At 35.3% G+C, this 24,501-nt stretch overlaps 1 protein-coding gene across 1 annotated transcript; it reads right to left on the reverse strand.

The window, feature by feature from the left end:
* Positions 1 to 5,599: 5,599 nt before the first annotated feature.
* Positions 5,600 to 22,550, reverse strand: LOC149137803 (CD209 antigen-like protein A). Its single transcript, XM_089353945.1, has 3 exons — positions 22,013 to 22,550; positions 7,346 to 7,525; positions 5,600 to 5,841 (listed from the first exon to the last, which is right to left on the reverse strand). The coding sequence occupies exons 1-3, from the start codon at positions 22,359 to 22,361 to the stop codon at positions 5,600 to 5,602; spliced, it is 771 nt and encodes a 256-aa protein (XP_089210071.1). The 5' UTR covers positions 22,362 to 22,550.
* Positions 22,551 to 24,501: the final 1,951 nt, after the last annotated feature.

The following is a 24,501-nucleotide window of genomic DNA, read 5'->3' on the forward strand; positions in this document are numbered from 1 at the left end:
CTGTTTTTGATTTGGCCTATGTTTTGCTCTCGACATCCTGAGCAATTTGATACATATATTAGCTGTCCGTAAAAAATATGCGGATGACATAAATGTGGTATATGCGTCAACCTAATTGAGGGATCGGAGTTCTCTTTCAAATAGGGTCAACGTTTTACAGTGGAAAACAACTTTACATATGCTTCGGGGAACCTAATATATGTATTAACTTGCTCTGAGTGTCGAGTGCAATATTTAGGCTAAATCATAAATAGTCTTCTTCTTCTTCTTCTTCTTCTTCTTCTTCTTCTTCTTCTTCTTCTTCTTCTTCTTCTTTTCTTTCTTCTTCTTCTTTTTTTTCTTTCTTCCTCCTCTTCCTCTTCATCCTCTTCATCCTCTTCATCCTCTTCATCCTCTTCTTCCTCCTTCCTCCCCTCCTTCCTCCTTCCTCCCCTCCTTCCTCCCTTCCTTCCTCCCTCCCCTCTTTCCTCCCCTCCTTCCTCCCCCTCCTTCTTCCCCTTCTTCCTCCCCTCATTCCTCCCTTCCTTCCCCCTTCCTTCCCCCTTCCTTCCCCTCCTTCATCCCCTTATTTCTCCCCCCCTCCTCCTCCTCCTCCTCCTCCTCCTCCTCCTCCTCCTCCTCCTCCTCCTCCTCCTCCTCCTCCCCCTATAGTGTTTATAGTTGAGGGCCTGAAATCATGGGGTGAAAGTTTATATCAATAGTTGTAATAGCAGTTGATACTAAATTAGTAAATGCTTTAAATCTCCTGTCAGTTAACAAGATACTGCATTATCTTCCGTAATTTTTTCCGTTATTTTATAGTTAACAAGTTGCTGAATCCCTATAGGTAATGGGGAGGGGGTTGTGGTCATTCACGTAATTTAATTGGTCAGCTAATTCATTTGAAAAGCCATGACACTGCTATGGTTAGTTAGTGGTGAACAGATAATACAAACAAACTATATAAAAAATTATATGTATGAAAATATTGAAAGAAATAATTCATATTTAACTATGGGTAGGTATGAGAGTAAAAATGTATATTGAGACTTGATTCAATTACATTAAATTAAATTAAATTATATTAAATTAAGAATTATAGAAATAAAAAGTTGATGAGCGTATAGGTTAGTGAATATAATATAACAGGTTATTTTGATATGACTAGGGGATGTGGTTTTTAGATTATTTATGAGAAATAAGGTATTACAAATGTATGAAACCGTATATTATTGCAAATGTGAAAACGTGTATCTGTCTAATTAGGGGGTTTACATGTGCATTTACTAAAATATATGAGCAATACAGGTGGAAATTCTATGATAGAAATTATAAGTACAATTTTTTTTTCTCAATGGATAAGATATTAGAAGGGACTAAATAAGTTATTTTTCCTAGTTGTTGTTATTCATCGTTAAAATATGTTTATAGTATAATATATTTCATCAGATACAATACAAGGCGTTATGCAATAGTGTTGAGTTGTTGACTTAATCATCTAATCATTTATATATTTTTAGACCATCTATTTATTTAATTATTTAATTTTAATTATTTAATTTTAGTTTTAGTGCTTTATTTGAGTGGGGCTACCAGCTAGTAGTAGAATGTTTATATTTCACTATTTTTATTTTTATTTTTATCGGTGCCATTTTTTCCTAACATTATTTAATAGTTGAAGGGGGATAACTCTTTATTCACCTTTATGAAATGAAAGATATTTAAAATCATCAGATAATAAACTAATCAGCTAATAAGCTAATGGATCAATCAATCCATCAATCAATTGGTTGTGTATCAATGCTTTCGTTCCTATATATATATATATATATATATATATATATATATATATATATATATGTTTATTTTCCTTGCTGGAAGGGTTCTCAACCCATGGGAAAAGAGGGGTTAGATGATGGGGGTGATGTTTTCAAAGGGCTGGCATGTGTAACCTGATTACCTCTGCCGACAAACTCCCAACCCATGCGCTCCCTTCGCGACACTGATTCTGCCCAAATTTGACGTCGATGTTACTTAGTTTGGTTTGAAATAAAGAGCTTGATTAGCTTAATAATCTTAATCCCGGGCAAAGTCGGGCTATATTGCTAGTATATATATATAAATATATGTATGCATACACACATACATATACACAAGCATATACACACATACATGTGCAGATACATATATATGCACATACAAATTTATGATTCAGTCTAGGGGGTAGTACTAAATAATGTTATTACTCTGCATATTTGTGGGTTTTAATTCAATTATTCAATTTTATTATTAAAGATGGGCTAGTCTATGTGTTGTTGCTTAAGGTACATTAATATGTACACTCACATACACCAACACAAGTATTACTACACACACACACTTACATACAGATATATATATATATATATATATAAAATTTATGAAAATTTATGATTCAGTCTTGAGGATAGTACTAAATAGTGTTAATACTTTGCATATTTGTGGGTTATAATTTGGTTATTTAATTTTATTATTAAAGATGAGTTAAACTATGTGTATTTGTTTAAGGTATATTAATAGATGGGTTATTAATGTCATTAGTTAAACCATGTTTGTGTATATTATTATTATTATTATTATTATTATTATTATTATTATTATTATTATTATTATTATTATTATTATTATCAATATGAGTATGGAAAGTATAGCATTTGTATAACATAATGGCGGGGTGATGGTTTTATATCTGTTCGTACTCTTGCTACAACCCTTTCAAATATAAGTAGAGAAATAAATTAGATTAAATAAATTATAGTTATGCCTATATACATGTATATAAATATAAATATAAATATATATATATATATATATATATGGGAGAATGTACGAAAAAACAACAACAGACGAGGACAGGTGGTGTAAACAACAAAAGGATGTATTAGTATGACGCTCGGGAATACGGAAAGTCTTTAACCTTTCGAGCTACGCTCTTCAACAGAAAGAATACGGAGACAAGGAGAAAAACGGAGAAAAAAAAATTGAATAGTGTTCGGTCAACGGTCAATCATAGCTATGGCTGACCGGAAGTTAGAAATTTTACACAGGAGAGCTAAGAAAAGGGGGAGATAACAAAAAGGGGAGAAAGAACGGTGATCGAAGAACGAGGGGCTGTGTGTGTGAGAGATAGAATGCTGGTGATCTTGACGTATGCTTGTGTGAAAATGGGGAGGGGAGAAAGGAGTTGGTCAGTTGTAGTGTGTGCGTGGTATGATGTGAGGGTGTTGGGAGGTGGGGAAGGCATGGGTGGAGTGTGGGTTAGGCTGAGGGTGGGGATAGAGGTAGGGGTATGTGGGTAGGGGGTGGGGGTGAGTGTAAGGAATTGGATGGGGTGGAGTGGGAAGGTTGGGTAGGAGTGTGTTGGGGTGGGGACGATGAAGGGGGAAGGGGAAGATGGATATAAGAGAGGGGGAAGGTGGGTATGGGATGGGGGGCGAACGAGAGTGAAAGAGAAGAGAGTGAGAGTGAGAGAGAGGGAAAGAGAGAACAGAGAGAGAGAGAGTAAGAGAGAAGAGAGTGAGAGAAAGAGGAAGAGAGAATAGAGTGAGAGAGAGTAAGAGAGTAAGGGTGAGAGAGTAAGAGAGTAAGAGTGAGAGAGGGGAGAGTAAGAGAGAAGCGAGTGAGAGAAAGAGAGAGGAGAGAAAGAGTAGGGGTGAAGAGAAGTGGGAGTGAAGAGAAGTAGGAATGAAGAGAAGTAGGAATGAAGAGAGGTAGGAGTGAAGAGAAGTAGGAGTGAAGAGAAGTAAGAATGAAGAGAAGTAGGAATGAAGAGAGGTAGGAGTGAAGAGAAGTAGGAGTGAAAAGAAGTAGGAATGAAGAAGTAGGAATGAAGAGAGGTAGGAGTGAAGAGAAGTAGGAGTGAAGAGAGGTGAAGAGACGTACATGTTTCAGTCCGACAGTATCCTTGAATCATCAACATTCAAACTATTGGAGATGTAAGAAAGCATATATTGCCAGGTATCTCCAGGGAAACGTAAGTATATTTCCCGGGCTTGAATTACGAAATAGCTAATTTCAGGACTGTATTTCGAAACTTTGGTTGATTTGTTGATCCGTTTTTTTTAAAATCCTTATTCTTATAAGTATCACTTTTACTTTGCATTACTTTTCCATTGTGATACAAATAAAACGCTCCAAGTACCTATAATAATTTGTCTTTTCTCTCGCTCTCTCTTTTTTCTCTCTCTCTCTCTTTTCTCTAACTCTCTCTCTTCTCTCTCTCTCTTTTCTCTCTTTCTCTCTCCCTCTTCTCTCTCTCTCTCTTTTCTCTCTCTCTGTATATATATATATATATATATATATATATATATATATATATATATATATATATATATATATATATATATATATATATATATATATATATATATATATATATTTATATATACATATATATATATATATATAATCGGTCGCATGTTCATTAGTGTAAATAGGCACACTCTGAAATATACTTAAAAGAATTATGTTTTGTGTAGTCGCTGGTTATGACTGGTCAAAAAGTTACCATTAGTTTCAGGTGTATTACTTTTCTTAACAATATAAGTGACAGATTAGATTTACTGGTTTGAAGCAGAGAACCACTTTACTAACGGAACTAAAAATACAGCGTGAGTCAGCCTGGATTGAGACAAAAAAACCTGAAACGACATTCTTCGAAGCAAAATCTCCTCGTGTGTGCTACAGATTTATTCTCCTTTGACCACTTCCACTTGTATCTAAATTGTGTCAGTTTATATACAGTTTTTCGTTCAGTAGTCAGCAAGCGGATAATTCCATGCCCTCAACACAAATCTTTCCACATTAGCGGACAGAATAAAAACACTTTTTGACTTTTAGAAGGCCCTAGGTGAGTATTCACAACTTTTGAAAGTGAGATGCTCTTATGAGAATAATTCGATTTCAAGACATGGAATGTCCTGCCTGCTGAGTAGTGAACGGAAATCGTACATAAACTTACCCGTCCGGACACAACTAGAACTGGTCAATGAGAAATAACTCCACCTCACCAAGAAGGGTTTTGCCCTCGAAGAATTTCGTTTAAGGATCTTTTTTCACACTTCTATCTCCATTAGTAAGGACCGTCTGGTTTATCGCTAGTATTATTAATAGCAACAAAAGACGTGAAACCAATGGTAAATTTCTGACCAATCACAACCAAAGTTAACATTACATCTGTGTGTGCGTATGTGTGTGGGTTTATGTGTGTGTGTTCGTGCGCTCGTGTGAGTGTACGAGCGCGTGTGTGTGTATATATGTCGGAGACCCCCTTCGGTCATGAATGACCATGGAATTACAACTAGAAAGTTACCCTCCGAGGCATGAGTCCGGGAAAGGTTGTTTATGGAAGACCAGCAGCCGCTCATGCATACCAGCCTCCACCCTCCACGCCACCGATGTTATCCAAGCGCCTTCGTATATATATATATATATATATATGTATGTATGTATATATATATATATATTTATATATATATATATATATATATATACAGTGTATGTGCGTACGTGTATGTATATGTATGTGTGTGTTTGTGTGTGTGTGTGTGTGTGTGTGTGTGTGTGTGTGTGTGAAATTACATTATGTTTCGTTCTGCCAAACATTTATCGAACAACTATCTCGCATTTTTGTCTCCCTGCGGTCATTCCATTGGAAATTGTGGCGTCCCATAAAGCTAGCGCAGTTTTCAATCCCATCCCTATTCGAGGGATTAGAATAACTCCAAGGCGAATATGTAAGTGCTGTTCCATTCTGCCAAACAAAGACTTTCTTGATAAGATCTTTACACAATCCAATATAATACTGATAATGTCTATCCTCAGCTGAAAACAAACGGAAAACAAAAATATTAATTAATAATCGGCTTGAAGACATTTATTATAATTCGATACATGTTTGAGCAATATATTGTCTTGTAATATTAGTAGTAGTAGTAGTAGTAGTAGTAATAGTAGTAGTAGTAGTAGCTGCTGTTGTTGCTGTTGTGATTATTGATATTTAGCCCTTAGATATTACTCAAGACTTCCTGTCATATTTGTGTTTACATAGTGTATACTTGACTATATACTGCATTTCGAGAAACAGTTGACTCCCATCTCCTGTAAGATGAACGCTCACTCAGTGTACATATTTTTACTCACTGTGTCGCAGCACACTTAGAACCCACATGTGACCCGCTTGTTTGCGCCGTGTTTTTAGGGCACTTGAAAAATAGCGAAAACTTTTGAATTGTGGCAAAATGAATCACATAACCTAGCGAATATATTAATTTAAATTGATTTCTTGCTATATACATCAGTAAACTAGATACTGAAATCTCTTCGTCGATTCTGGCAGCAAGAAAATTTCAGCAACGGTCACGAAATATTTCAAAGTACACCAGGTTTTCATGTTCTTCATATATAAAATGAAATGAACCGCTAATTATTTGCTGATGCTGGCTAATATAGCAAGTAAATTATCTATTTCTTCTATTCGCATATGGATTCAAAACTAAGCAGACTGAACCTTTCATGTTATTGGAATTTAAAAGGATGACTTATGAATTCGCTGATCAATTTAATCGACTCGAACATTCTCCTATTCACATTGATGTTGTATTGTTAAATACCAAAATCAAACTTCAAAGGTGAATTATTTCGATGAGACTGTATTGATATTGTCAGTAATGTATCTGTAATAGGGTAACTCAATGCTCTAACTGGACATGATACTTCTGTCGTTATTAATACTGAAGTGGGTGTAGTCTGAAATGTGTTCCATAATACGAAAACATTAATTCAAAAGAAATTACATTCGTTAAATTCACTAACAATACGATTTATAACAAAATATTTTCTTAGTTTCAACGTTCTATTCGAATTTTTATGTATAACAAACAGAACAAAATCTAAAATAAATCATTACTTAAGTAATTCTTAACTGGCAAAGTCATTTTCTTTTGTAACGCATTGACAGTAAATGACTCCCAAACAGTTGTGCATTTTATCACTACAAAAAGAAACACTCAGAATAGAGTGTACAAATCATAGAAAAATTAGAAGGAAAATAGAATTTTGTTTGCAAAATGGGAGAAAATTTTAATTTTGGGTGACATTAAAGCTGTTATAGTTTATGATATTAGATTATTATTTGAGTACATTTGTATATATATATATATATATATATATATATATATGCATATATATTTATATATATATATATATGTGTGTGTGTGTGTGTGTGTGTGTGTGTGTGTGTGTGTGTGTGTGTGTGTGTGAGTAAGAGAGAGAGAGAGCGTGTTGTGTGTGAATGAATATGTGTATTAAATTGTAAAATGTTACTCACGCGATGATGTTACGGTTTGTAGATAGTTCATTACTTCGGAATTTTTAACGTGTATAAGTTGTCCTCGATCCTTATTGCAATTGTCTGCAGCTTGATTCCATGTAATTGTCGTCCAACCTATTTGATAACATAATCTCAATTCTGATTGGTAAGTGTAGCCGGCTGACGTAGGACATTCAGCTTTAGGAAGACAAGAGAAATACGTTTCATGTGTTAGATCATTTTGAAAAGTAGTAAACTAATGTTAATTTCAGGGCGCTACTAACTATCAACTGACTCAGAAATGTTTCTCCTTCTCAGTGCACCCCAAATAAGACTGATTTACAGCTGCACACTGACGAGTAGAATTAGTAGACATTTCCTTACCAGTTTCGTTTGTGAATACACAACATATCTCTTTCTAGAATTTCCATTTCGTCAGCATTCGGTCAATTTCCTGTCAACATAGTTACCAGCACTGACAGTTGTTTTATTCATCAAAATATAACAAGATGGTATTCCAACCCCCAAAATTAGAATTGTATGTTTAAAAGCTTGGACTGCACTCATATAATTTGGTACTGCTTACTTCTTTATGAATGTGTATAGGAACAGACTACTGCATCATTAAAGCTTAGCAAAACAAACTTTTTATCTTACGAAAATTCCGACTGTTGCTCTTATCTCAAACATCCCTGATTTTATTGTAAAATATTCTCTTCTTTATCTCCTTGAAAGTTTCCCGTCACTCAGTGATTCCCAAGGATCACATTTATAAGAGACCTTATTTCGTACATGACACACCAATTTCGTTATAAACCATATTGTAGCTTTAATGTCTTGTATAATTTCTAACTATAGCTGATTGAGAAAATTGCAGCAAAGGGATGGTCATTTAAAAACTTCAACCTTCCAATAATCACATTGATTGGGAGATTCTTAGCAAATCGTTTGTCGCTGCATAAGAGACGACTGAATCTTTAATGAATCTTTAACTATCGACTGAAGTGTTTCACAAGGGTTAAGTCGTCTCCATTCTTAGTCCTTCAAACTTTAATAGCAATGTCATCTCAGTCACTTAGAACCAATAACTCCAATGCAGATAAAACTGTTTTGAATTCCACCTTTCTTATACACATGAAAAATATATTCTGCTAGATACTAATATAACTCACGAAATGTTGTAACAACAGTATCTCTATTCAGTCATTCAAATTGCTAGATAGATATAGCAGCTGCATTTCCCACAAAACACTCTATACCTTCCTATAAACAATGGACGGTAATTTCACAACGGCTTATCCGATAACAGCTGACTTTGAGTGAAATTAAAAAAAAAAAAAGCTGATGGTTATATCTTTGAGCTGGCATCAGCTTTTATTATTAGTAAGTGGGAAGAACTCGCAGAGCTTCGGAAAAATTATTTTGGAATTTTTTTACAATGCTTTAATTACTGAAATAAGATCCCACACAATATCATTATACTCGCTTCCCTGTGTATTGTCATTAGAGTGTGTATCACAGAAATTGATAAATCTGTGAATATGAGGACGTAATGCAGAGAGATGAAGTGATTGCAGAACTAAGAGATGATAATTGTTCCTGTGGTAATTGGTGCACTGGTCACAACATTCAAACAACTTCCAAACACGGAGAAGGATATAGGAATTGAGACACACATTGTCGACCAATAGAAACGTGTATTCTATAAGAATCTCTAGAGTCTTGAGTTTTGAGAAAGTTTACAAATTATAAAATAGAAATGGAACAAACTAGTAAGTACATAAATTGAGTAATTTCGCATATACTCGAATGTCTACATAATCATATATACATTTTGATACACATAGGACTACACATACAACTCAATGTTTACACAACTATGTGAAATTTACAGGACACACATTCACGCATATGAACGCACGTGTCACAAACGAAGCAAAAACAAAAACAAAAACTTTTTATTTTCATTTTTCGAAATAACACAGACAGAGTGAACCATTCATAAGTTCGAAAACACCACAAAATATAATAAAAACCTATGTTCGGAGATATATCTATCAAAAAAAAAAAAAAAAAATACAGTCGAATACAGATCTCCTAGCCTTAAGGAGCCTTAAGAGCAATGTTTACATGCAGAGAATTCGGTGAGGGTGTTGTTTCAAAAACTTAACCCTAACCAGACAAATCCGCCCCCTAATATCTCATGCCTCAGTGATAACAAAGCAAAATACAAACCAGGTTAGTCGTTAACCGGATTACAATGGGCCACACACTCGATATAGATCTGTTAGCTTTAAGAAGCTGTGTTACGACCAATGATTACATGCAGAGAACACGGAGTCTGTGTTGTCTCAAAAAATTAACTCTAAACAAACAAATCCGTCCCCTAATGTCAACGTCGATGCTTGTCATGCCTCACTGTAAACAAAGCAAAATACAAACCGGAATGGTCATCGACCGGATTATAAAAGACCACTTACTCGAATGTTCAACCAGATTCGAGACGAAAAATCAGCTACTGGTTCAAATCTTCCCGACACACAGAAGCTGGCAGTACCCCTCAACCGGAATATTCCAACAGATGGCCATCCATGCTCGTCATCAAATAACCAAAAGAAAAAGAATGAAAAATGGTCTAGGGAAGATAATAAAGAAGTTCTTACGGCCTTCTATCATACCATATATTTTTCCACTAATAAATCTAATACTGTACAAACCTACTTAAAGGGGAGACAGAAACATCTTGAAGTAAGACACTACGTAGACAGTAACATACGTGCCAACGTCAGAAGAAACATTATGAAAAAAAATATTACTGACTGAAGTATGATTGCCCAAATTAAACAAGCAGTAAGGGATGAAAAGAACGAAGCTGCAGCTAAAGATGATACTAGAGAGGAAATAATTATGGACCAGCCCAGGGCTGATGAAAACGCTGTAATAATTGAAAGAGTTAATGTAATTGACAGGCAAAGTGAAATACTCTCTGAACCAACCATAAACACTAAGGCAGATGACAATCAAATAAATGAAGACAGTCACACAAATATTGACCCAACAGACCTACATGATCTAAAATAACAAATCATGATTGAATGGTTGAAAATTAAAGAAACCAGTACGGATGAACGCGATACTCTCCCAAAAATTCGCAATTCTAACCGAAACCTGAAAATAATTGGTAAAATTCGCCTTGCACTTAAAGATGTTGATATCACAGATCTCAACCACCTGTACTATGCATCCGCGAAAATCTCAACGATTCTATGTGGTGGAAAGATTAGAAAACGGCAACATTCCCACAAAAAGCCTTCTTGGCAAGAGCGTATTCAACACCAAATTAAACTACTTAGGTGAGACATAGAATGTTTCAAAAACCTTAACTTTGGCAACACTACCAAACCTACAAAACCCCGAAAATTAAGGAAAAATATAATATGAAAACCATACTTGACATTGATGTCAATATAGGAACCAGCAAGCAAAAGGTATGTGCTAAAGCTGCCCGCATAGCAAGGTATGAAAAGCGCGTTAGATTCTTTAAGGACAATAATATGTTCAAAAATAATCCCAGAAGTCTTTACAGAAAGATAGGGAAAATATCATCAAATGAAGAAGCGCAGAGATTTTGGAATAAAATTTGGGCAGAAGAAAAGACACAATGAAAAGGCTTCTTGGATTGATACAATATCTACAGACTTAGACTCCTTAGAGGAGCAAAAGTGGGAGGGTGTCAAAGTAGAAGATATAAGATCTGCTCTCAGGAGGTCAAACAAATGGAAGTCTCCAGGAAAGGATAAAATTCCTAACGTCTGTTTGAATGCCTTCCCAGAGAGCCATGAACTGCAAGCAGAAATTTACAACAACGTTTTACAACATCCCAGTATGATGCCCTCTTGGCTAGTTAATAGTTTAATATTCATGCTTCCAAAAAATGAAGAAACAAATGAACCAAAAATTATAGACCCATAACCTGCTTAACAACAATGTATAAAACGCTAACAGCTGTCTTGACTGAATATACCTATAGTTTTTTAATAGAAAGTAGGATATTCCCTGATTAGCGAAAAAGATGTAAACGTGGATCCTATGGTTGCTAAGATCAGCTACTCATCAATAAGATGATCTTAGAAGATTGTCACAAACGACACAAAGACTTGTCAATAGCCTGGATAGACTATAAAAAAGATTTTGATAGCCTACTACATACCTGGATTAAGAAATGTCTGGAAATGTATAAATAGCACCTACTATGCGAAACTTTTTATCTGTAAGTATGAGATCATGGAGAACCACACTGACTTTGAACAGTGACAATGAATCTCTAAATGCTGGAGATATAAAAATTTCATGTGGCATTTTCCAGGGTGACTTACTATCACCACTCCTCTTTTGTCTAGCCTTAATACTTCTCTCAAAATTGCTCAACGGTTATAAAATGTTTGATAAAAATATAAATCATATCATTTACATGGATGATTTAAAGATCTTTGCAAAAAATGACCAACAACTCAAGGGCCTACTAGCTATTGTTAAACAATTCAGTGATGGCATCAGAATGCAATTTGGCCTCGAGAATTGTGCAAAAGCTACATGTATCAAAGCAAAAATGACAGAAACATCTAACGTTAGCCTTGGCCAATTGAATGTTTAAAAGAGTTAGAAGCAGCGGAGAGCTACAAATACCTAGGGGTATTTGAAGGTGACAGAATCAGGCATTCAGTGATGCGCGAATGTATCAGGAGGGAACGTTATCGCAGGGTGAGAGCAATACTCAAGACAAAGCTGAATGCAAGAAACAGGATCGAAACGATCAATGCTTTAGCCATACCTGTCGTGAATTACAGTTTCAATATCATTAACTGGTCAATTACTGAAATATGTAATCTTGACAGAAAAATACGAAAACTGTTGACAATGAATAGAATGCACCACCCTAAGACAGATATAGAACGACTTTATCTGCCAAGAAAAGAGGGATGAAGGGTTGTTGTTTTCACAGCGATAATGCTCTTCTCAGTACATGAGTCGTTCCAGTTAACACGATTTTTTTGCAATTCCTGTAGAGATGGTATGCCTGGTATCATTTTCAAATAGTTTTCAGTTCCTTTTTTCATCATTCCTAGAGATCCTACAATCACTGGTACGGTAGTCGCCTTGAGATGACACATGTTTTCAATTTCTATTAGCAAGTCTTTATATTTACTGATCTTGTCAAATTCTTTTGCTGCTATATTGTGATCACAAGGAATACTCATGTCAATTAATAATCACATCTTTTTTGTCTGATCTTTTATGATAATATCCGGTTCATTAGCTTTTATAGTCTTGTCGATATGTACGGGTAAGTCCCAGAGAATTCATACATTTTCTCCCTCAGTAACAGCTTCAGGATGGTGTTTATACCATTTGTCAGCGGTGTGGATTATTATTATTATTATTATTATTATTATTATTATTATTATTATTATTATTAATAATAATAATAATGATGATGATGATAATAATAGTAATAATAATAATAATAATAATAATAATAATAATAATAATAATAATAATAATAATAATTGAAAAAATGCTTTCTAATTGATGTATCAATACCAGCAGATGACAACGTTTCTCTAAAAGAAATGGAAAAACTTTCAAAATACAAAGACCTGGAAATAGAGATAACTCGAATGTGGAATCTAAAAACAGAAACAATTCCTATCATAAGAGGTGCCTTAGGTATAATAAAAAAATATTCAGACAAATACATAACAAAAACACCAGGACTTACAAATATATATAACATACAGAAAATTGCACTACTGGGCACAGCACACATCCTACACAAAACACTTTCAATACAGTAACCATAAGAGCACCACAGCACATACCCAAGGCGCACAGAGCTGCGCTCGGTAGTGAAGTGAAAGCACGTTATAAAAATAAAACTACTGAACAATAATAATAATAATAATAATAATAATAATAATAATAATAATAATAATAATAATAATAATAATGATAATTATGATTTTAATGGCAGAGGAAACATCAACAAATGTCCATCGGTTTGCTCAGTTAAAAGAATTGAACGCTGTAAAAACTGAATTCATAACTAAGCCAACCATAAGAGAAAGAACGGTGGTCAGATAATCATAAATACTATGCAATAGATGATTGATGATACATCAATAATAACTATAATTATATTTATAGCTACGAAAGATACATAAATATATGTCCATAGGTACTGTTCACTTAAAAAAGTAAACGCTGAAAAAACGGAACCCATAAAAACAAACAAGCCAATAGAGAAAGAACGCCGGACAAATAATCATAAATATTATGAAATAGTTGATTTATGATTTACATACACTACTATGCAGCACTCCACCAAGAAAAAGAAAACAATAATACACTCATACTGTAAATACACAACATTAATATCAAAACCCATAACTTGTACCATAGAAAGTCAATACCCGAGAGAAAAAAACATACCCTGCGCTACCTAGTCAATACACAATACAAAAGCTAATACAACAGGAGACTCAAACCAAACCCCATAATAAAACACACTGATACAAACAATATCCCCCACAAAACAACGCAGCGCGCACCACCACAAAAGTGCAACAAATGATGCAATAGAAAGTTGCTTCAAACTTTCATATGTCGAAAACTAATAGTGGTGATGACGTTGGTGACGAACGTCACCTTACGTCACCTTACCTCAGTTTATGAGAGACAGGAGTTTCCGAAGAAATTCTGGTTGTAACAGCAAAAAAGAAGCTGGACTTTTAAGGGAAGATCTCTCACTAGGCTGGTTCAACAAAGATGCAGATTGACCACAGATGTTATCCTACAAATACAGCATCAGCAAATAATAGATCAAGGAGAAGGTAGGGGACCGGCGATAGAGACAGTATAGTGATGCATTGCTACTTAGAAAGTGAACCTTAAAGAAGGGGCTATTGAAAACTGATGTTAACACTTTGGGTAGAGAAGCGTATGTTTAAAGTGGCTGAGCAGAGATTAGTTGATCAAGCTAATGCTATTAGGAGAAGGAAGTGGATGACAGAATTGGAGGTAGAAGAGATCACAAGAGAAATGGAAAAGAAAGATCGGGCAGTAGAAAAGACAAACAACAACATAAGAGATACAGATCAAACCAAAGAAGCAACTAAGTGAGAATCTAAGGGAAAAATAATGATAGCGCTAGCAATAAGGAAGGCACCAGTGACTTAAGTGATTTAAGCGAGGAAGATCAGACGACTTTAGATGAGTTACAAGAAGTAATGAGAAAAGAAGTAAGAAAAAGATTGCCAGCATTAAAAAGCACCAACAGAAGAAAGCTGCTAGAAAGGATTAGGAAGATAGATTCTGTTATCTTTAGGATAGATACTAAAAGTATAGGAGACATTAATTTACTGATCTATGCAGGAGGGATAGTAGTCCCTAGAAGATTAGATATCTCACAAGGAAAGATTAAAAAAGAGTAAATGTGGAAAGAAGACTACAAAAAGAAAAAGTGAAAACAAGATCTGAGTAGAATAGAAGCCTCGAAACCGAACATGTTAGGAAACACAAGATGCCACTCTTCCTTCGAGGAAAGATACTTAGTCAAAGAGAAAGGATTTGTGAGAATAATAGAAGAGTTGAAATAGCGTATCATAACAGTAACAGGCAAGCTCTCCAGATATCAGAAAAGAATAGATCACTATCAACAGAACATAGGGGATTTTATAAACCAAGTAGGTAGAAGAGAACGAAGTACTAACGATAAGAAACCTAATGCAGAAGAAGCTAGGAAGTTCATGAGTAATATTTCGGATAAACCAGTCAATAATAAAGGAGAAGCAGTACGGTTAAAGAAAGTGAGGGAGGAAATAGTGAGTTAGAAGCAGCCAGGTCTAAGATTAAGAAGTCCACTAATGAGTAAAGTGTTAAGAAAAAGTGCCGAATTGGAAGGGCCAGGGACTAGATTTAGTTCAAGAGCACTGGCTAAAGAAATTTAGTAGTCTACATGAGAGACTGAGGGAACAACTTCAAGATTGCCTTAAAGGAGGAATAATACCAGATTGGATGACTAGAGTGGGGACAATACTCACCATGAAAAATAAGAGCAAGGGGAATGCAGCTACCAACTATACACCAATCACTTGCTTACCATTAGTGTGAAAGCTGTTAATAGGAATGTTTTCAGAAAGCATTTATGAGCAATGTGACAACCAGGATTTACTACCGGAAGGACTGAATGGTTGCAGGAAGAAGGTTAGACAAAGCAATTCTAAATGAAGTAAAAGCTAGAAAGAAAAATCTTACATTTGCATGGATAGATTATAGGAAAGCATATGACATGATCCCACATTCATGGATATGTGAATGTCTGAGTATATTCGGTATAGCAGACAACATAAGAGAATTAATTCGCTTTAGCATGAAGAAATGGAAGGTAGATCTCTACTGAAGTGACACAGTCTTAGGGAAAGTTAATATCAAAAGAGGAATTTTCCAGAGAGATTTGTTATCCCCTTTAATATTCGTCTTATGTTTGACCCCCTTTAGTTTAGTGTTAAGGAAGGCAAAACCTGGGTATCAGTTCAGAAATAGAGTGAGAAAGTTTAACCATTTGATCTACATGGATGATCTAATGCTTCTTAGTAAGAATGATAATGTGATTGATTCTTTAATACAGACTGTAAGTCTCATCAGCAATAATATAGGCATGAAATTTGACATAGATGAATGTGAAATATTAGTCATGAGAAAGAGACAGGTAGTCAACAGCGAAAGCATGCAATTACCAGACGGCCAGACATTAAAATCTTTGAAAGGAGGAGATAGTATCTAGGAATATTAGAATCTGACAGGTTATTAACTACAGAAATGAAAACGAAACTTGAGGAGTACATCAGAAGGGTGAGGAAGCTAATGAAGGCAAAGCTAAATGGTCCAAATCTAATGAAGGCTGTAAATACTTGGGTAGTATCATTACTTAAGTACCCAGCATTTATTGTAGATTGGACAAAAACTTAATTAGCAAAGCTAGACAGAAGAACTAAGAAGGAATTCAATATAAATGGAGGACTCCATCTAAGGGCAGGAGTAGAAAGATTATACTTACTTACAAAGAAGGTGGAAGAGGGTTAATATCAGTAGAAATTGCCTAAAGTTAGCTAGAGTAGATATAGACTCTTATGTAGGTAATAGTGAAGAAAGTTTAGTAAAATCTGCTAGAGTCACAGCAAGACATAGGGAACCGAAAAACCAGAAAAAAGAACAGATATTATCTGAATGGCAGGAGAAAGCGTTGCATGGTAGATTTCAAAAGATATTTGCTACAAATAGTAGTAGTGAGACATGTTTACGGTTGCAAAAACGAAAGCTGAAGTGAGAGACAGAAAGTTTGTTAGTAGCAGCACAAAATCAAGCATTAAGGACTAATTGGATAAAAGCTATGATAGACAAAACCAAATAGAATCCCAGTGTATATTATGCAAATCAGAAGAAGAAAGCGTTACTTATAAAGTAAGTGAATGTTGCATGCTGGCACAGAAAGAAAACAGGAAAAATGATGACAGTATCGGGAGAGTAATCTACTAGCAACTATGTAGAATGCTAAGATTTGAACATACTGATTAATGAAATGAACATGTACCTGCTAAAGTACTAGAAAGTAAGAAATATAAGATGTGCTACTTTAACATTCAAAGAGACATATTAATAGTAGCTAGAAGACCTGATTTGGTAGTAGTAGTGGTAGTAGTAGTAGTAGTAGTAGTAGTAGTAGTAGTAGTAGTAGTAGTAGTAGTAGTAGTAGTAGTAGTAGTATATAAACGGAATAGAAAGTGATTGATAATTGAATTTACAGTCCGAAATGATGAAAGCATTAATATGAGAAATTTAGAAGAAATAGCAAAGTACCAGGACGTTGCTATTGATTTACAGAGACTATAGAATGTGCGGGTAAAATGTATCCCAGTTGTTACACTAGGAACTTACTATCTCTAAAGATCTGAACAGATGAATAGAGGAAATCGACATAAAACCCAGTTTAGTGTAGCTGCAGAAAAGAGTGTTATTAGGAACAGTTGGATAGTTTGGAGTGTTCTTGGCATCTAAAGCAACTTTTAGATGGACGTTAGGATCTTTTCTTTTCCAACAATCTAATCTATTGAGTGTATATGAAAATAATAGCAATAATGATGATGATTTCTTTTAGTGGCCACAAGGACCCAAGGCATAGAAAACAATATCGAAGGACGTGTTACAGCACACAGAAACAAATCAGGTTTAGTTTATATCGATCAAAGTGAGACACTACTACATGAAGTGATATAACAGAGGATATAGAAGAGAAATTAGAGAAGTAAATGACAGATAAATAAGTAATAGAAAAAGATCATTAGAACCTTAGAACCAGCTGGGTATGTAACAGGTTACTGAAAATGGGCTCATGAATCAAATAAGAATAATTCGGAAGAGTGGCATTGTTAATCAGGACCAGATTCAGGCAATCAAAAAAGAATCCTCCATAGTTATAACCTCGAGAATGATAATGTATGTGAAGATCAGTGAATGCGTATACAAAGTGAAGTTGTTATAGAGGAGAGGCCGGTCAATCAATATAATGTAGAGAAGCCTGTAAGAGGATATGATTGAGGAACAGAGAAACCTCAGGATAAGATTCGGGGATATAATAGTTACAAGAACAGAGATAAAGCCGGTGAGTTTGAGAAGCTTTGGCCAAAAGACTGATAGGATTCTGAAATATATTCTGACAAAAGATCTAACGGAAACAAGGGACTTGATCAGGTCCGCTTCAATTTTAGCAGGTGTTCAAAACTGTTATCGAAACCCTAAAACAACTTTAAAGGTGCAACGTTACACTGATGGCATATCGCAGTTCAAGCAAAGTAAATTATTCTTAAATGACCAGAAGTAGTTTTTATGATTTTACGAAGAGAGACAGAAGATAATATACTTCTTGAAGCAGAGAAAACCTGCCAAATTTTGAACAACATCTGGCGGCAAGAAGTTTCTCACAAAGAGGGTGCTGAGTGGATTCATTCTGTGAGATCCGAACACCATCCCTGGGAGACTCCACGACGAGACCATGTGCACATAATGGAAGATGTAATTGCACAGGTATCAAAACTGTCAAACTTGAAATCAGTAGGACCAGACGGAATTCAAGGCTACTGACTCAAGTGGTTTAAGTCAACACAAAGCGAATTGCGTTGCAAATTGGTACAGTTGCTTACAAATTGGTACAGTAGAAGGAAAGACAACAGTGTTGAGCAGTATCGGTTAAAGGGCAATGAGGTTGGCAATTATCGACCCATTGCTTGTCTTAACCTCTTATGGAAAGTATTAACAGGCATGCTCACAAGGAAAATATATACGTTCCTTGCAGAAGACACTCTACTTCCAGTAGAAGAAAAGGGATGCAGAAAAGGATCCAAGGGTACCAAGGACCACCTTGTGATAGACAATTTTGTAATGAAGAACTGCAATCGGTACCAAATAACTTGTGCATGGCCTGGACAGACCTTAAAACGCTTACGACATGCAGCTGCATTCGTGGATTTTGGTAACATTCGACATATATGGAATAACCGAGGATGTATATGCACTAAGAACAGCATGTCTAGTTAGAAAACACGTCTTTTTCCTATAAGAACAAGCATTTAGCCAAAGTAACAACCAGAGCAGGTATCTTCCAGGGAGACTCTAGTTTCTCTTTGTTAGTTGTTATAGCCTTGATTCCCCTTTCTGTAGTCGGACGCAAAATCAACACGCATTATGAGCTGAGAATGAATGGACCATGTCTCAACAAACTTCTCTTTATGGATGAGTTAAAACTGTTCGCAAAAATAGAACCTGAAATGGAGAGACTGGTTGAAACTGTGCAGATGTGCAGCAAGGATATAGGGATAGAATTCAGTATCTCGACGCGTGCGGTACTCGCTTCGAAACTGGGGAAAAGAGCACATTGTAGGGGCATAGAATTGCCAATTGGAGAGAGAAGGGAAGACCCAGATGATGGCTACAGTAACTTTTACTTGGAACTGCACTAATATTGCGTGATATACTGTCTGAGGTCCTTGCTGTGATTTGACTAGCAGTACACACCGGGTGGACACATTATCTACAATCAGCATCACGTTATTGGATACTGTGCGACGTCTTAAATAATAAGAATGATGATGATGATAATGATGATGGTGATGATAACAATAAAGAAGAAGAAGAAGAAGAAAAAGAAGAAGAAGAAGAAGAAGAAGAAGAAGAAGAAGAAGAAGAAGAAGAAGAAGAAGAAGAAGAAGAAGAAGAAGAAGAAGAAGAAGAAGACTTGAGAATCAAACCAAAGCAAGAAAGGAGAAAAAATTATAGACACCAGTGACAGCAGAAGAGGCTCTTCAAGAACAATGAAAATAACTTCTATAAACAACTGAACAAAGGAGAAGTGTATTAGGGAAACGATATGCCAGATGCTTAAACAGCAAGAAAATTCTGGGCAGAAATCTGATTGTTAAGAGATTTCAAAGAGAAATGGAAGGTGGGAGGACACAAGAAAATATAACTCTCACGGATAAGAGACTAAAGGGTATGTTGAAGAAAATACCAAACCGAAAACACCCCGGGCCAGATGGTGTCCGTTGTTTCTGGTTCAAAACCTTCCAAGTATACACACCTATATACGGCCATTTTTTATTCATTACATAAAAAATGGAACACCAGCATGGATGACAAAAGGAAGGAGAGTAATAATCTAGAAAGACAAAGAACAGAGAGGGGAAGTCAGCAATTATTGACCTATTATTTGCTTACCACTACTCAGGAAAGAAATATTAATTGGCCTTACAACGGATGAAGTACATAAATAAAGGTGGATCTATTGTCAGAAGACAAAAAGAATATAGAAAGAAATCAAATTTAACTGCTGATCTACTATATACATGGAGTACTATCCTCAGACAATATTAACATCAACTGTGTTATTGTCTAAGGTGACTCACTTTCACCTCTTAATTTGTGCAAAAAATTGCTATCGGCCTCATGCATGATACCCAGGTTGAACGACCTGGGGAGAATGCGGCAACTCTTGTTTATAAAAGAAGTTGAGATTAGTTGCAAAAAAAAAAAGAGTCCGAGCAATCGGCTGATAGGTGGGAGCAGAAACAACTCCACGGCAAATATGTAACTCATAGCAAACGAGCAGGATTTGACCGGAAGCTACCCATTAGTGGCTACGGAGCTCAGGGCTAAAAGCAGAGAGTAAGGCTTCATCTTAGTCACTCAAGATCAAAGCATATCGACTCGGAACTACCAAACCAATGTGATGAAAAATGGAGTAGATCCAAAATGCCTATTCTGCAATGATGTGATTAAAACAGTGGACCACCTAAGCTCAGGATGTAAAGTTTTAGCACCAGAAGAGTACAAATCAAAACATGACAGACTTGGCCAGTATCTACATTGGTTGATATGTCGGCATAATGAAATCAAAACTGCGTAAAAGTGTATAATCACCACCCTGAAGTTGTAACTGAGGGAGAAAATGTAACGATTCTTGGAGACCTTTCAGTATATACAGACCGAACCATCATAGCTAATAAAGCGGTTATTGTAGAAGACAAAAACAATGATGACTGTTTATTGATCGACATGAGTAATCCCTGTGATAGTAATATCTCGGAAAAAGAATTTGCCAAGCTCAAAAAATATAAAAATTTGCTCATTGAAATTGAAAATATCGTATCTCAAGGCGGTTATCGTCGAACGACTTTTCCAAATATTTTGATATTCAAACCTTATTGCCACTCTGCTTTTAATAAGAAGCAAGTATTATTTTAAAGAGAGAGGATTTGGTCATATAAAAGTTATGAAATAATATGATATTAGGGATAATTGTAAATAGCGTTCCATCTGTAGATTCTTCTTCTTTTTATTAAATTTTGTTTAAAAACACGTTATTTCCGGGAGCTCTAGCATTTTCCCAAATGACCATACTGGGAGAGACACATTTAAACCAGTCATCAGCAGAAGGTCCTCCACATCCAATATGTTTTGTAATATTTCATGCTACTGCAATATTTTTTTATATATTACCAGATATTGTATAAGATAATATACTATTTTCTATTGAAAGCATCAAAGTAATTTATAGAAACAAACGTGTTTTCTTAAGAAATATAAAGCTACAAGTCACTTAACATCTAAATCTGAGACACACAATGCTCATAAAGAACACATGTGCACAGACGCGCACTATATTTACACATGCACAGTACAAACAGAAAGGTAGCCCCTTTGTAGTTGGTAGACATCTTAGAAATAACTAAATCACTTTTAAACAAATAAACATCCTGCTGTCTTAGGAAAAAATGACGAGGTTAGGTAGGCAGAGATACATTTCTGATTTAAGATAAGATGACATGACTACCGATTAAATGACTTTAAGAATTATTATTTCAGGACATGTGTAATATGATCCAAAAAGTGAACATTTATGTTGTCGATTGACCGATAAGAAATTGCAGCAGTCAAATTTCTCTAGTACCTCCGATACCATCTTCAATAAGAAAAAGACACACAACTGAGACGCCTTTCCTACAAGTGTGTTTATCAAGGGTTGAAGGAAAATTAATATTATGCACAGCACACATACTAGTATAAAAAGCTACTCACGAGCTTGTAGCAGGATGTAAATACTGTTTGCAGGAATGTCAATGAATGATGTTGCACCAGGTAGTTGCTTGATTTTACGCAGAATACATACTTCATTGGAAACGCTGTAAATAATCATACCACATTCGGAATATATCATACAAAGAGCAAAGCACTCAATTTCTGATCGGATGTTTGACGTCTTAATCAACTTGTCAGCTTCTGGAATGGCAGTTACAGGTGGTGGAACACGAATTCCATAATATTCTCTGCAAGTTACGTTACAGCCCAAGCATACTAACAGCGTTGAGAATGTAATTACGCGAAGATTTTCTTTTTGAATGTCGTGACTAACTGGGAAGTAATTCATATTTTTATTATTATATTGAGACAAATAGCACTTCACACGGTTCCCGAGTAAGGAAATGATTATTATTTCTCGCACAGAATAAATTTTCTGTCTCCTTGAATAATCGTCTCGTTTTTTTCTCTCGCTTTCTATCTTTTAAAATTGAAGCGGAAATGTTTCCTGAAACAAATAAAAAAGGCGACACTGTCTAGTAACTACTTCAAAACACTGTGCAATATATACGTACGTACGTGTGTGTATGTGTGTTTGTGTGTGTGTTTGTGTTTGTGCAGGTATGTGTGTGTGTATGTTGAATTGTTGAGAATCTTTTTAACTTGGGTCTTATACATTTTGTTCGAATTTCTTTGAAATAGGAAATATATGTAGTTCACTGGGATTGTAAAAGACAGTAAAGCTACAGGAAACCAAAAGACGAATGATCACAATAAGCAGTCAGCTACCCTACCCTAGTCGTTACTACTCCTTAATGTAGGATTCCTCACCATACAGGTGACAGGCACAGCCGTAAGATGCATTACGGATCTATGGCAATTGAAGGGCGTGATCCAACTGAAACATCAACAACTGTGTGACGTGAGGGCTAAGCGGAAATGAAAGTGTCACCTCTGGAGTTTGCAAATGACCACTATACCGATAGGTAACTGGACAGAATAAATTCACAATCTATAAATGTCTTTCAATAACCAGTCCCTCATCTGGGAAGGCCTTGAAATCAATGTTACCATCGGGGGACTATGTTTGACCCAGTGATAATAAAAAGACTCAAAGGAGGTCTGCAAACAAATAACTTTACTGAACACTTTGCGACTGAATCAGTGGAGGCAAAGATGCCTCTCATTTACTTGACAATTTATGCACCACATTGCAGAAATCACAATGTAAATATCTCAAAGCAAGCTTACACTGTTGTACCATTGAATTTCAAATAACGCTCATCTTTAATGCTCGGGTGACCCTACAGTTTCCAAGAGTACAACTGTATTCGTCTTTGCTTACATAAAATAACTGAATTGTGGGTGTTAAGTCCCCAAGAAGGGGCTTTTCTAACTTCTAAGAAGATGAAATTTTAGAATTATTACTTAATTTGTGTCTAATATCTATGGTTAAAATGTCATCAACATCAAAAATATATGAATTTTCATGGGGCCTATGGCCATTATGCATAGAATATAATTTCCAAATTTCTTAAAGATTCATTCAATACTTTTGACGTAGCTTTGGATAAGAAAACAAATTACTAATGTGTGTGTTTGTGTGCATATATATGTGTGTGTGTATGGGTGTATATATGTATAGATATCTGTTTGCATTTATATATGTGTGCATATTAGATGTACACCTATATATATATGTATCTACACATATGTATACATATACATGTATGCATATCGATCTATATCTATATATCTATCTCTATATATACGTGTACATATACATGTATATGTATACATATACATCTCTCTCTCTCTTTCTCTCTCTCTCTCTCTCTCTCTCTCTCTATATATATATATATATATATATATATATATATATAAACATAATTAAGGGATCAACAAGCATTTGCTTCACCACATACCGAAGCTCAGAAATAACAGCTAAAAAAGCTGAGACTCCAACAGATAGCATTACTTGTAACTCACATACCGGAGGGCTTGGTAAAAATTATTAATTGTTGATTTATTAATAAATTAATAAATTGATAAACCTTTACCCTTTTAATTTGTAATAATTATTCACTCCTTGATAGTAAACGCAAAGTTTCTGCGGTATTGCTTGTGACGCACATGGTAATTTCTTGAGGAGGAAGTAGTGGAATGACTGGCCGAGGTAAGTTCGGTTATGCTTTCAGATTGTGTCGAGGCATGATGTTCACTCGTTCATACTTGCGCGGTTTGCTTGCATAGTCGAATGTACTACTGGAATATCATACCGATGACGGAAATTGAGTATTATCACTCATAATCCAGAAACGCGTCTATGATTAACTTTAACTGGTTAGTTTTCATTGTTTTTTCTTCTTGTTTTTGTCTTTGTGAGTTACAAGTAATGCTATCTGCTGGAGTCTCAGCTTTTTTAGCTGCTATTTCTGAACTTCGATATGTGGTGAAGCAAATGCTTGCTGATCCCTTAATTATGTTTA

Source organism: Octopus bimaculoides, chromosome 1, assembly GCF_046866305.1.
Source record: "Octopus bimaculoides isolate indiv1 chromosome 1, ASM4686630v1, whole genome shotgun sequence".
Classification (NCBI taxonomy): Eukaryota; Metazoa; Mollusca; class Cephalopoda; order Octopoda; family Octopodidae; genus Octopus; species Octopus bimaculoides.